The sequence below is a fragment of the Grampus griseus genome (assembly GCF_964374135.1).
Source record: "Grampus griseus genome assembly, chromosome: 1".
Classification (NCBI taxonomy): Eukaryota; Metazoa; Chordata; class Mammalia; order Artiodactyla; family Delphinidae; genus Grampus; species Grampus griseus.
In genome coordinates this window covers 133,204,884-133,220,138 of record NC_139017.1, presented here as the reverse complement: position 1 = coordinate 133,220,138, position 15,255 = coordinate 133,204,884, and the positions used below count along the sequence as shown (strand labels likewise).

The following is a 15,255-nucleotide window of genomic DNA, read 5'->3' as shown; positions in this document are numbered from 1 at the left end:
GTTTGTGAATCATTCATTTTTTGATTAATATCAAATAGTAAAATCATTCTATAATCAAGTAATAACATAACAAAATAAATGAAGTAAAATAAAATAATTCCCATTTGTGGATTAATAGCTGTCTTTTCTACTAGATTTTGTACTGCAGGAGGGTAGGAACTGTAGTTTGCTCACCCAGGTCCTCACGTATAGTAGACCCGGGAAATGTAAAAAGAATGAATGGCTCAAGACATTGGGACCTCCCTACTCCCAATCAATGAAGAAAGCTTGAGGAAGGATGTAGGGTTAAAAGTGAGACTGGAGAACACTAAGAGTGATTGTTCAGGAGGAATATTACGGACAGAAGCGCTTAGGTGGAAAAGTTAGAGTCATCCCTGGCTGGAGCAGGTGGTTTCCAGTAGGAGGAGGAAGGGAAGCTGGAATTGGTGTTGGGGGCATACCTGGGGTGGCGGGTTCTGAGGCCAGTTGGGAGCTCTTCTAGAATCATCCTGAGTTTCAGACTGACCAGCAACAGATTCAGGATGGCTTGGAGGAACAGAAACTAAATTCAAGGATGCCAGTTAGGAGGCAATTTCCTTCTTCTAATAAAGGTCTGGAAGCTGAGATTTGTTTGAACCATAAGGTCTGGGAGGCCTGGGGCTATGTCTCTCTTGTTGAGCATGTGTCCTCTGTGGTGGCACATGTAGGTGCCTAATACTCTCTCTTTAATAAATGAAGGGCTGGGTTAGGATGTTGGCCGAGGAATAAAGAGGCGGCACAAGACTGAGAGACTTTGGAAGGAAGATCGAACAGGACCTGGTGACGATGGAGAGGAAGGAGGTAGAGGCAGTGTCAGAGTTTCTGTCCTTGGAGGAATGTTCGTGTCACTGACATAAATGGCAGTGTTTGGCCTCTATCTCTCTACCTTATGTTCAAGGGACAGTACCACACCTGAGCTAGGATGCTGTGTAGGTAATGGACCAGGACTGGATTTGTTCATTTTACTGGTCACTAGAGTAGATTTTGTAAAGCTGAAGGCCTCCAGGGGCCTTGCAGGTAACATACACCCCACACAAGCTGTATTAGCCTTGTTGTTATTCCCACCTTAGGGCCTTTGCACTGGCTGTTCTCCTGCCTGAAACACTTTTTCTGCAGTTTTCTACAGGGTCAGCTCCTCAGGTCCTTCAGGTGTTTCCTCAAATCTCACTTTCTCAGCAACTACCTTCCCCTTCTCCGGCATTCCTGATCCCCCTGACATCACTTTCTAGTATACTGTACATACACGATATAACCTTTTCGGTTTATTGGCTGTTGTATATCCTTACAATGTAACCTCCAAAACAGTAAGGAATTAAAAAAAATATTTTGCTTTCCATTGTTTCCCAAATACCCAGAAGAGTGCACAGCTTGACCTTAGAAGGGGCTTGATTGTATTTGCTGACTGACTGAATGCATAATCGAATTGTGTAGGCAACAGGGAGTGATGGGCCTGAGGGAACTGGGGATTTCATAACCTCATGCACACCCCCAAAGCTGACAAAGGCATTCAAATCAAGATTTAAAAGAATACAGTACCAGCCACATGGAACTCTATTGCAAGCTGGATTCCGTGAGGCCCCAGGCTTTGACGCTTGCTCCAAATACAGCCAAAGATAAAACCAGGTATGCCTCTGACCCTCCCGTTCTCAGTTCGGAAGATTTCTGAGGAACGCTGTCTCCCCACCCAGTAAGGCACAGCCTGCTGATTTAAAACACATGCGGAATTGAACTGGTTCCCACAGTCAGAACAAAGCGATGCACAATCCCTTCCCCAAACATTTGTTTGCTGCCCCATAGCTACGAGTTGACAGTTGCGAGACATGGACCAGGTTACCGAATGAAGTTGCAGAAGTCTCCTTCTCTGGAAATTCTTTAGCAGAGCAATGTGCTTTCTCTCTAGCTGAGGAAATTCCCTTGATGCCAAGCTGTTGGGGTGAGTTTACTAGCCTGCTTTCTTCTTCCATTAATGAGCATATAAAAAAGAATCCTCAGGTCAGCAGGTCGAGTCCCAGGGGCCTTCTGGGTAGTGTGACCCTGACAGCCATCTCTCTGAGATGATTTAGATGGGGGTGGGGTTGGGGAGTGGAGGGGGTCCTCATGATAAGCCTGATGAGCATGGTCATAAGGCATTTCCATATAAGGCTGGGGAGATGACAGTGGCTGCCCAACCAGATCAGGTTTAAATGCATGTCACAATTATTCCTCCAGTTCCTGGTGATAGGTTTCCGTTTTAGAGATGGAGACACTGCACTTTTGAGGCTGAAAGGCCATGGTTAGAATATAGAACTCTGTAGGTCTTCGAGGGGATTCATAAAGTAGATTGTAGAGAATATTTTCTTTGCTTCTACTGGAAAGTCAGTCCCACCATAATTCTTAGGAGGATTTGAGTTTATCCAGACTTTTCAGTTGTTTATCCTGTCATTTTATATGTGCTTACATGACACACAGAGCATGCTATGCTTCATACATCAGAGAGATGCCATGAACACAGTTAGAAAGGCAGCGAGTGAGTTTTCCATCCTTCATATTTCCTACAAAGGTTTATCGGTTCCAGAGTACTTTCAAACCAATTGACAGTCTTGATCCTTACCTAGGAGTTCTCTCTCTCTCAGGAACCTGAGGCTCAGAAAGGGGATGAGATTAGTGCAAGATTACCTGATCCGGAAGTGGTGGAGTTGGAACCAGAAGGTGGCTCTTTTGACACTGTAGCCCATGCTTGTTTCTACTCCAAAGCTGCCTTGTGGTATTGAGTTTTATTGCATCTTCTACATGTTCCCTCCCAGTTCCTCTCTTGACTAATTGCAGGCCTGTGTGGGGTGGGCTTGCCCAAGTCAGGCATGCACTCTCTGGGCACAGAGACCAATAGGGCCGCAAGGCAGGTAGACGTTAGGGCTGGCTTGTTGATTGTTAGATTGATGCTCCATGAGTTCAAAGAAGATTGGAGGCAGCTAATTTCCTCAAATAGTGGCTGCTACTTATTGCGCACCAAATGCCAGATGTTGGGCTAATCACACCTTATTTTGCTGAATTCTCATAACGTCATTAGGAGATGTAGGTCTAAGTAATAGCTTTGTGTAACCAAGGAAACTGGTTTTCTGGCTTCCCAAAGTCACATGACTGGTTGGTGGCAGAGCCAGGTTTCAAACTCAGGGCGTCTGCACCCAGTACCATTGATCTTAGCCACTACCCAGGGATTTCCAAGCCAAGTTGGAAGGACATTCCAGGTAGAGGAGGCCATGCTTATAAATGCTACAGAGACATGATCCAGCAAGGCAAGGGGGTGATTAGAATGGCTGGAATTGTGTAACATGCCCTGGGTCACATAGCCAGAGTGACAGAGCTAGGATTGGAAACCAGGTCTTTGTGGGTCATTGTCATGAGGCCATGCTGACAGGCACTTGGGTTTGCGGCTCACATTCTTCTGAGTCTTGATGGATCAGTGTAGTAAAGGTGTATGGGGCGTTCACCTGGTGATGTGGGGCAGAGGTATTGCCAGGCATCACAGATGGCTGACTAGCAATGTTCTTGCATAGAGCACTTGCCCTCTCTGCAGGGTGAGTCTCTTGGGCAGGCAGGCAGTATGGTGGAGTAGGAAGAACACAGGCTCTGAGTTTGAATTCTGGCTCTGCCATCGACTGGCTGTACGACAGGATTAAGTTCAAATTCTCAATCTTTGGAGCCCACTTGCTGTTCCCTTCCCTCCCCAGTCTTTCACTTATTTTTTTATGAAATGGAAATACTAAATGTTTCCTCAGTGGGTTTTGTAAGGATTAAATAAGATGATGTTTGTAAAGTACCTGACACTCCATAGGTGCTCAATATATGGTGACATTTTATAATTTATTGTGGTTATTATTTGAAAAAATTAATGCTTTTCTTTGTTGAAAAATCTGTAATAATTGTGTGTAGCTCTTATTTGAGGAACCCATTAAATAGTAAGAAACAGAATCCTAAATGACAAGTCCAACATTCCAAAACAGGAAAAAAGAAGACTTGAGCATTTTATTTTATTTTATTATTATTATTATTTTTGTGGTACGTGGGCCTCTCACTGTTGTGGCCTCTCCTGTTGCGGAGCACAGGCTCCGGATGCACAGGCTCAGCGGCCATGGCTCACGGGCCAGCCGCTCCACGGCATGTGGCATGTGGGATCTTCCCGGACCGGGGCACGAACCCGTGTCCCCTGCATCGGCAGGCGGACTCTCAACCACTGCGCCACCAGGGAAGCCCGACTTGAGCATTTTAAATGGTGATGGACACATTTGAGTTGACTTTTGTGGTATTTAAAAGGTTATTGTCATGTTTTAAGTTGGCAGGAAGTGTTAATGAGTATGATCACTCATGCTTTTTCACAAAAGGAAACCATAGAAACAAAAATTAAAAAATAGAATTCATCAATAAATCTGTTATTCTCCAGCTTAAAAAATTACATGACAAAATGAAAAATCTCCCATCTCCTCCAGCTGTCGTTTCTGTTCTCAGAGGCAACCACTATTATCAGTTTGTTGTATATTTTTTTTTGTTTTTTTGTACCTTATTAATATATCATGGATGTATTTCCATTTCATCTTTTATAGCTCAACTTTGTAAAAAAAAATTTAACAGCTTGAGGTATAATTTACATACCATAAAATCATCCATTGTAAATGTATAATTCAGTGATTTTATTAAATTTACACATTGTGCAATCATCACCATAATTCAATTTTAGAATAGTTCTGTTACCCCCCAAAAGTTCCCTTATGCCTGTTTGTAGTCAGTCCCCAGCCCCAGTCATAGATAACTGTTTTCTGTCTTTATAGTTATTCCTTTCTAGAAATTTCACATAAATGGAATCATACAACATGCCTTCTTTTGTGTCAGACTTCTTTCACTTAGCGTAATCTTTTTAAGGTTCATTCATGTGGTTGCACAGATAGTACTCTTTCTGAGTACTATACTTTTGTATGGATATAACACACTTGGTTTCAACATTTGGTTAAACCATGGTGAACATTTGATTTGTATAGGTTTTTGTAGATGCTGTTTATCAGGTTGTAGAAGGTCCCTTCTATCTTGGTTTATTGAGTGATTTTTATTTTTTATTTATTTATTTTTTGCATCTGTTGAGATGATCATTTGGTGTTTGTACTTTATTCTATTAGTATATGTTATACATTAATTGATTTATGGATATTGAACGACTCTTGCATTCCTGGGGTAACCCCACATGGTCATGGTGAAAAATGAATGTTTTATATGTTGCAATATTGGTTTGTTAATATTTTGTTAAGGATTTTTACACTTAGGTTCATGGCAGTTATTGGTCTACAGTGTCCTTTTCATTTGATATCTTTGTTTGGCTTTGGTATCAGGGTAGTACTGGCCATGAAATGTTGGAAAATGTTCTCTCCTTCACTATATCCTAAACAAATTTGTATAGGAGTGGTATTGTTTATTCTTTGAATGTTTCACAGAACTTCCCAATGAATCCATCTGGTCCTAGAGTTGTTGTTTTGTGGGAATGTTTTAGGTGCAATTTTATTTTTCAAGAAAGACTGTTTCTCAGTTTCTTATGTAGCTTTGGCCAAGTTCCATAGCCCCAAAATGGTTGTTTTTGATGATGTTGTTCAGTTTTATGCTTTTATTTTGCTAAGAAGATTTGCCAACCTCTTCATACTATCACACCCAGAAGATACTTCTCTATCTCTTCATTTTTTTTTTTTTTGGCGGTACGCGGGCCTCTCACTGTTGTGGCCTCTCCCGTTGTGGAGCACAGGCTCCTCACGCACAGGCTCAGCGGCCATGGCTCACGGGCCTAGCCGCTCCGCGGCATGTGGGATCTTCCTGGACTGGGGCACGAACCCGTGTCCCCTGCTTCGGCAGGCGTACTCTCAGCCACTGCGCCACCAGGCAAGCCCCCTATCTCTTCATTTTTAATGACTGTAGAAAATTCTGTTTTACAGGTATACCATAATTTATTTAATAAAAATAATTTTTCCAATTTTTAGGTATATTCTTAAACAGTTAACCTTTGTTTATATGTAATTTTACTTACTCATGCTAATAATTCACTAAGATAGGTTCCTAGAAGTAGGATTGCTGGGTCAAAAGTTATGCATTTTTTAATTTTAGTAAATACTATACTATATTCTTTAAAATTTGTACTAAATTATCACACTGTTAGGATAATATAAAAGAAGGTCCACTTCTCCCTGTCTTGCCACTACTATATACTCTTAATTTTTAAAATTTTTGCCAATAAGAAAAACAAAGATTGGGATATTTTTATTTGCATTTATTTAATTTTAGTGGAGTTGGGAATCTTTTTATATACTCTTTGACTATTTCTTTTTATTTTATGAAGTGACTTGTCATGTCCTTTGCTTAATTTCCAATTAGATTGGTTGTCTTTTAAATTAATTTATAGGATCTTCTGATATTTTAGTGACATTGAACTTTTATTTGTTTTCTGTTGTAAATACTTTATTCTGCCGTTCATTTCCTTCTAGTCATAACTGTTTTCAGTCTTTTAAAAGCCTGTATTTTAATTTATGTTTTCTTTATTTGTTTTTAAAACAGAAAGTTGTACAAGGGATTGATTTAAACCAAATTCGAGGGCTTGGGTTTGATGCCACGTGTTCTCTGGTTGTTTTGGATAAGCAGTTTCATCCTTTACCAGTGAATCATGAAGGTAGGACCATTTCTCTCTCTTTTCTTGGTGGTGGGATACTGGCCGGGGCCCAGTTGGAGCATGATATCAAGTGTTATCACTGTTAGTGAGATTTACAGGTGGAGCATGGAGCCCCAAAATCATGTCCCTAGAGGTTAAAGCTTGGGCAGCGGTTAGTAGGAGAGGGGTGACATTGGGATTAGGTGGATTAGGAAGAGACTTGGCTCCATAATGCACAGGAGCCACAGTAGAAAATCTGATGTAGGATGAACATGGGATCATTAGCTCAGAGTGAGTAGCCTTGAAACAGTTAACTGGTCTGGGCCTTTTCAAGGAAGGGAGTGTTGTCTGTGCCTGAAATTGTTTTGCATATGAAGCTCCTCCACCACATTCATTTGAGTGGGTGAATCAAGTTCACTTAAAGAAAATAGAATAAGACAGACAGGACCATATATCACACAAAAGCTGGAAACAAATGGTCTCTCTATTTTCAATAGCCAGACCAAAGACATTCACATTTAATGACGTTGTTCTAATACACTCTCATTACACTCTCATTGCACTCTCTCATTACACTCTCTCATTACACTCATGAGTACTGTAACGAGCTGTTTGAAATGTAAGTGTCAACTTTTATCCACTGTCAGAAATTTCTCATGGGTAGTGAGAATGTGTCTCTTTTGGGATACTCTAGCCAGTAGTGCTAGCACCAAGGTTGCAAACCCAAAAGTCAGGTAGGTAATGTAAATGAATACAGTGTGCCAGATTTGAGAAAAACAACAGCACATGTGCAGAGATAAAGTTCAACTGACATTTAACCTTTTGATGAGTGGCAGACATTTGGGAGCAGTGGAGACTATGGTGCACTGGAAATTGCAGGCTCCATCTAAAGGAGTGTGACTCTCTGCATTTTCAGTCGGTTGTTGCCAACATAGGTATCACAAGCATGTTTTGGGCGAGGCTGTATTAAAGAATCCTTGGTAGTGGACACTGCTGTAGCAGCACCTTTCTTAACTGGCGGCTGTGGATACTGGGGCACAATGGGACACCCTGGCATTGGAGTCAGGCAGTCCCAGATCTTAGCCCTGCTGCTGCTGAGCTGTGACACCTTGAGTGAGTCACTTAACGTCTGCGTGGCTTGGTTTCTCCTCTGAAAGAATTGGAATAATGAAACAGTAGCTTTGCTGTGAGAATTAAGTGAGAGCCGGACGCCTGAATGCTCAGAAAAGTTTCTTCAGTCCGATTATGAATTCCTTAAGTTAGGAGAATGTGTCTTACTTACTCCTATGGACGTAATGCATGGAACAGTGATTTTTATAAATGACGTGCCCTGCAAAAGTATGCAAATGGATGAATGATTAGAGCACAGTGGTAATGGTGACCATCTTTTACACACACACACACACACACACACACACACACACACACTTTTCTATTTATGCCACATTAACTAGCACCCCCGTGTGCCAATCCCTGTCTGATTAAGTGTTGAGGCTTCAGAGACGAATATGAGTCGTCCTTGTTCTCAGTGGCTGACCACTGGCTCAGCTGGCATTGTTCCAGCCCAGGAGGGCAGGGCAGCCCCTGTCTAGACCACTTCAGAGAGCAGAGACCCAAGGAATGGGACTGAACCTACAGACCTCAGCTCAGCAGCAGCAAGCCCTCTCCAGCCATGGAGTGGGCTGCTTGGGGAGGCTGCCAGCACTTCTTTGTTGGCTTGTTTTAAGTAGCGGTCAGGTGATGGTCTGTTAGGGATGCTGTGGGAGGAATTCTCATTTTGGATGGGACTTTAGATGTTAAGAGCCCTAAGTTCCAAGGACTCTGTACCTTCTAATCTGCTAAGACACATGGTTTTTAACTCTGGTTAGCACATTAGAATCAACTGGAGATCTTTTAAGATTTCCAATTCATGAGCCTTACCCCCAGTGTTTGTATTTAGTTGGCTTGGGGTGAGGCTAGGGCATCGGTGTTTTTAAAGTTTTCTCGATAATTCTAATATGTGGAGAATTACTGGGTGCAGATGAATGGACAACTAAAACATTAGGAATAAGAACATCTGAAGTAGAGGAAGAGTTCCTTGTTAAACCTGCTTATACCAGCACCCTCCCGGATGCCATCTTTTTTCTCATTGTAGAGAGAATTGCCTCCTGTTGACAGTTCTCCTATTAAAAGTGTTACCTAGGTTGCAACCTGAATTATAAGTGTTGAAAAAACTGTATTCCACCTAAAAGGTTAAAATGTACCCATTCATCAAATGCATCCAGCTGCAGGTGCCCTCATTAGTTTCTTGCCTTTCAACAGGTTCTATTAAGGTTAGATTTTAACGGCAATGGATTAGCCTGTACTAGAAAATGAAATTCAGATTTTAAGGATGAATTAAGAGGGTCTTTAAAGACTTCTGTTTACCTGATAATGACCCATTCTTGACTGGTTAATTGGAGTAATTGTGAAGAGCAGGGAGTGGGGTCAGGAAATTAACCATCACCATTAAAACCAAACCCATAAGACCAGCAAAACTTACTTTCTTTCGATGGTAACCAAAAAAAAAAGGAAAAGAAAAAAAAATCCCAAGGAAATTAAGTGCACTAGTTTGAGAACACTGACCTACATGATAAAATAGTCTCATTGTTTGCCTTTTCTTGTTTGGTCTTTCTTCCTTTTGAAGATCAGACCAGTGCTGGGTTGGACAGAGGTGCCATTGCTGTGTGCTTCCTACCTCTGCAACCCACCTAGCTCAGACCATGACTGGGTGAATCATTCCAGCCACAGGAGCTCTTGGGAGGGAGAGGAGCCAAGGGAGATAATTTAGGGTCAGGGAGGAAGTTACTACCTAGGCTACTCTGTAACAGAAACCTAATATTTAGATGGTTTTCTGATTCACAGTCATTTCCTTCAAGTACCCCGGAACACCTCCTGTGAGGTGTTGACAGTATTAATTGAATGAGTACAGGGATAAATAATCTGCCCTAAGGTAAACTGACTATGTAACCCTAATTCTGCTCTAGCAGATTATTTCCAGTTCTCTTAAAATATGATGCCTTTATGGGTCTGTGCTCTCTTGGTTTCACGTGCTGTTTCTATTGTGTAGCCCCTCCTCCCTCACTCTGTCTTCACCTGCTTATCCAGTGGCCAGTCATTTTCAGAATTAACCTAAAGCTTTCCTGCGTCTTGGAAGCTCCCTGTGCAGCCTCGGGCTCGGCTAACTGGGGGCTTCTCTGTGCTCTTCCTTCTCTCTGTACCATGTCCAGGACTTCTGTCATCACTCCATACAGACGTTTTCCCATATACCCACGTGTTCTGTAAGGGCAGAGACTGTGGCACATTCTTCTTGGTATCCCAGCACCCAGCCCTGTGCCTGGCATGTAGCAGATGCTTAATAAAAGATGAAATGAACTTTCAGTGGAGTCATTTATTTGTGATTTTCTACAGGCACTGAAAAAAAGATTAATTTCCAGGTTGTTGTCTGTAATGAACATTGTTAATTAATAATCATAATAAATATAATAAAGTAATTGATTCTACACAATGCTCAGTGTGTCATTCTGAGAGCCTCTTCATGTAGAGGTAGTAGTGGCTGATCGGTCTGTCTTTACAGTAGAAAGTTTAGCAACAGGTGTTTTTGTCTTGAAGCAGCTGCAGACAGATTCTATACAATATTTAAGATGCAATGCAGATATTGTCCCCCCCAACACCCACACACCCACATTGTGTGTGTGTGTGTGTGTGTGTGTGTGTGTTTATGAATGTGTGCCCACATACCCACAGTCTGATTCCGTGATGGTTCTGGAATAGGACCTGGACATCAGTATTTTTAAAGCTATCCCAGAAGATTCTAATGTGAAACTAGAACCAGAACTTTAAGCAGTTTTGTCATACATAGAATCACTCAGCTGTTTAAACAAAATCTTAGATGTACCTATGGAAGGTTTCATGTACTCTCTCTTATTTTAAATGTATTACTGTTGTTTGAGGAGTTTTTGTGGGACCTGAAATCTCTCCAGGCAGGCAAACCAATGAGTGAGTCCTTGACTCATTACGATGATGACCTAATTTAGATGTGTCCTTAGGCTGACTTTTTTTGTAAGTTTTAAAAATTCTTTTTCAAATATATGGAAGAGTAAGGAAAATAAGATAACAGCCTCCTATGTATGTATGAGGATAAACAGATGAGGTTTTGCCACATTTGCCACAAGTCCTTTTTTTTTTTTAAAGAAAGAACCACTTGAAGCTTCAGTCCATGCCCTCCCCCTCCCCCGTCCCTCTGCCCAGCAGGTAATGGTTCTGCCATAGCTGGTGTTCACAAACACATTTCTTCTGTGCTTTTACCACATGTGTGTATACCCACAACAACAAACAATATATACTGTGTTTAAAAATACCCCAGCTGGTGTCATTATTCATGTTGATGTGTGTAGCTCGAGTTTAAATTGGTTTTACTAATTTATTTATCCATTCTCTGCACAGATCTACTTTCAAAGAACACTTTGTGCTTTTCCCAGCTGTGAGGTAGTAGGCATGTCTTCAATCTCGGAGTCAGATTGTCGTTGAAAACGGCCTAGATCTCAGCGTTGTTTTAAGGATTAAATGAGACGATGTGTGCAAGAGGTTCAGCACGAGGCTTGGGACACACACACGCAAACGCGCATGTGCAGCTTTATAAACACGCATATTAGCAAAATTATATAATTGCTGCAGTTATTTTGCCAGTAAATAAAATAACATGTGAACTGCCTATCTCAATTACTCTTGAGTCCCTTTTATCTTCCCCGTTTATAATCTCCCAGGTATATTCCTTGCTGTTCTCTGCATTTTGCCATCAGAGGAAGCAGAGGACTGTGAAAAGAATACTGGCTTGCCCATCAGTGCAGGATGAATTAGCAGAGTCTGGGGAAGGGGGAAAGGGGCAACTAGTTTCTCTGTGGGCTGCAGGATGGTAGAGGTAGGATGTGAGGGGCACTGCCCATGCTCCTTTTCCAGCTGATTTTAAATTCTGTTTCCTGTGATTTATTCCTCTTGAGGGCCTACTATGTGACAAGTACTTGCCATATCCTTTAGGCACATTATCTTTTGTTCAATGAATGAAAAATCTCAGTTAATCTTTATATGCTACATTTTGCAGATAAGGACACTTAGGCTAAGAAAAATTAAATAACTTTCTCAATATTTCTGCCTATACTGAAAGAACGTTCCCCATTAGGTCTGCCTGGTTCCAGAATGGAAAAAAAATTCCAGTGCTTCCCACCCCACCACACAAACCAACCGAGTGAGGAAAAACACTTAAATTAACTAATTTTAATTAGAGTGACTAGAGGAAGTGAGAATATAGGCAAATAAAAGCCATTATGTAAATGTATATGATATTATACCTAAAATATTTGTCCATATTTCAAGGAGACATACCTTAAAAAGCTGAAGTATTGTTTTAGCCTTATTTCATTGGCTCTTTTCTTGAGTATGTACCCAGAAAAGTTTTTCTAAAATAAGTGAGATAGGAAAGGAAGGGGAAAAGTTGAGAGAGAATGAATGGTAATATAATTAATTGGTGGATCTTGACTGGTTTTTCCTTTAGACGTTTAACCCTGGGACTATATTCAAAGAGCACGTCTCTTCAAGGGTCTGAGATATGGGTAGGATGTACCTAGTCAGTGTTGGTGGTGGTCCTTTCACTTGTTTCTTGTTGATGTGTGAAATTATACAAGCAGTTGTGCAGATTTTTGCCCTTGGGAATCCATAAGTGCCCCCTTGAATTAGAAGGGTAAGGATGCACCTGTGTCCTCATCTCCCTTGTTTTTGCTAGGGGATCCTCATCGAAACATCATCATGTGGCTGGACCACCGGGCGGTCAATCAGGTCCACAGGATCAACGAAACCAAGCACAGTGTCCTGCAGTACGTTGGGGGCGTGATGTCCGTGGAAATGCAGGCCCCGAAGCTTCTGTGGCTAAAAGAGGTAAGTGCATAGCGTTGAGGAGCGATTACTCATAATAGCAGAGGATTCCCTTTATTGAATCTATTGGTACCAGGCACCCTGCTCATCACGGCTGTTGTATCTGATTTTTGCAGCAAGTCTCAGGAAGGTTGATCCCATTTTATTGATTCGGTTGTGGTTAAGTCATTCTGCCTAACTCAGGCAAGGCACTGAAATAAGTATTTGATGCAGATTATCTCTTTGAATCCTAACGGCAACCCTATAAAGTAGTTTTTTTTCTTTTTCTGTATTTGTAAAAACTAAAGCTAATAGAGATTCGTCAGCTCACCCAAAGTGACTCAATAAGTTTGCAGCAGAACCAGGATTTGAACCTAAAAATGACTGAAATTGATTTTCTTAATATCCACTGTTCTATTGAAGTTCAGAGAGGTTAATTACCATTCCACTTAGAAAGTGGCAGAGCTGGGATTCAAGTCCAAATCTTCTGACTGGAACATTCTTTCTCTACATACTTTTAGCCCCCAATGATTAATCTTTGGCCTTAGTGGCATTTTATGGAATGCCTTTCTCATCTCACCTGAACTTGAGTTTCCATACCCTTTTGTGATAAGGTGATCTCTGGCTAAGGCACTTGCAGGTGGTTCCCATTTCCAGATGTTAGAATCATTTATGAAGTGTGGAGAATGGTGATGTCAGCTTAATGGTTCCCAGTAGAGATGGATGTGTGAGAAAGTTCAAGTCCTCTGGGAATTGCAGGAACTTGAAAACCCCTAGGTGGTCTGGTGAGGAGCGAATCCGTCTAATGATAAGACCTGCCGTGATTCATCTACTGGCCCTGAGGTTTCAGGTGGATTGAGTCTTCAATTACTCAAATGTGGGGTTGGGGAGAGTTTAAAGGTGATGAGGAGGTGTCCTTGGATTGCCACCATGGGGCAGAAGGGAGGTAAGTAAAAAGGGCGTCAGTAATCAAGGCAGGCTTGGCTTGTTACTTGTTTAGTATATTGAGCTATTTTGTAAGTTTTAATTTGCAGAAAGACTTCTATATTTGCTAAGAGTTTGAAAACACAGAGTGTTTTAGGAGTTGGGGGTTTTAGGATCCTAATTCTGACTCTGTTTGCATCACACTGTGTGACTTTGGGCAAAGCAATTCTCATCCCCAGGCCTCACTTTTTCCATCTCTAAAGTGAGAGAGTTGGACTGGATCAGTTTGGAAACTTGATACAAAAATATCCTGAAATACAAAGCAGTGTATTGATTTGTATTTGCACTGCCTCCACACTCTGCTATGTGTGCTATAGACTTTAACTGATCTCATCCTAACAACCTCTGCCTGGTAGATGGCATGGGAAACTGAGGCTCGGAGAGAGGGTTATATGACTTTCCCAAACAGACGATACAGCCAGAATTTAAACCTGTGTCTCCTGGTCTCCAAATCCCAGCTCATCCCATTAGTCATGCAGTACTAAAATCCTCTGTGAAGCATACCACTTTGGGAAGGACCAGGAATGAGGGTGGTGATGGTCTTTAAGCCAGCCTAAACATGTGCAAAAGAACAAATGGGTTGGCTATGTCACCCTTCTGGACCACAGGTGAGGAATAGCTGTTCTGAATTAAGTGAGGAGGATTGAGCAGGTGGTCATTGGTGCAATACCAGAGCCTTATTGAGCACCTGCTTCATAGCCAGCTCAGGGCTGTATATCCCAGGAGATCTAAATATACCTTTGGTATGAACCTGTCAGGATATTTACTTGTGCGCTTGAGATCTAACTGCACTAAATAAAGCCCATAGAAAATAATTAAGTTCTAGATTTGTGTGGCAATGATTATGACCTAAGACTGACCATCCATCCATCCATCCATCCATCCATCCATCCATCCATCTAATCAATTCCATTTCAGAATTTTCTGAGTAAGGTGCATTTAACTACCTGAAGGCTGAGCCTCAAATCTGTTTTTCAGACTTTTTCAGTTTTTTTTTTTTTTGTCTTTTTGGTAAGCATGCCCAGGAATCCTTGCTGAGAGTTCCTTTGGTTTTACTGTGATTACAAATTCAAAATCAAAACAACTTCAAAAATCATGTTTCGTACCTTCTCCTTAAAGCCTACCAGCATGGCTTACAGCTGGCTCTTCTCAAACTTCAAAGTGTAAATGAATCACCTGGAGAGCTTGTTAAACTGCAGACTCTAACTTAGTAGCCCTGTGGTGGGAGCTAAGAATTTGCATTTCTAACAAGCTCCCAGGTGATGCTGATGTTGCTGGCCTGCAGACTCACAAAACCACTTTCGATGCTAAAGGCTCTACCTTTGTATCCTGAAAAGCATCCATGTGTGGAGAATCGGGAAACAGTACCTTCTTTTTATTGGGCTTGTGGGCGACTGAGGCACAGGGAAGTACAGTAGCTTGAGCTGCTGTTCAACAGCACATTCGACGTCAGAACATGAGAGTCTGTGCCAAGTTTACTGGGCTGCCATTTGTTTACTCTTCATTCATTCCTTAATTTGCCAAATCTTACCTGAGGTCCTGCTGTGAACCAGCACTGTGGTAGGAACTGGGGACATGGGCACAAAGAGGACTCGGCCTTACCCTCAAGCGGCACAGTGACCACTGGGGACAATGGTGGGGGAGCATAATGAGAAGAGAGGCATGGAACCAGAGCC

At 41.8% G+C, this 15,255-nt stretch overlaps 1 protein-coding gene across 3 annotated transcripts in view; it reads left to right on the top strand.

The window, feature by feature from the left end:
• FGGY (FGGY carbohydrate kinase domain containing) overlaps window positions 1-15,255 on the top strand; it is a 421,541-nt gene that overhangs the window by 25,804 nt on the left and 380,482 nt on the right. For 2 of the 3 annotated variants that reach the window (XM_082669259.1, XM_082669261.1), the window contains exons 3-4: window positions 6,580-6,691; window positions 12,468-12,619. In XM_082669259.1, the coding sequence (XP_082525385.1) occupies window positions 6,580-6,691; window positions 12,468-12,619 (264 nt within the window). The remainder of the gene's footprint in view (window positions 1-6,579; window positions 6,692-12,467; window positions 12,620-15,255) is intronic. The other variant, XM_082669262.1, reaches the window with a different exon arrangement.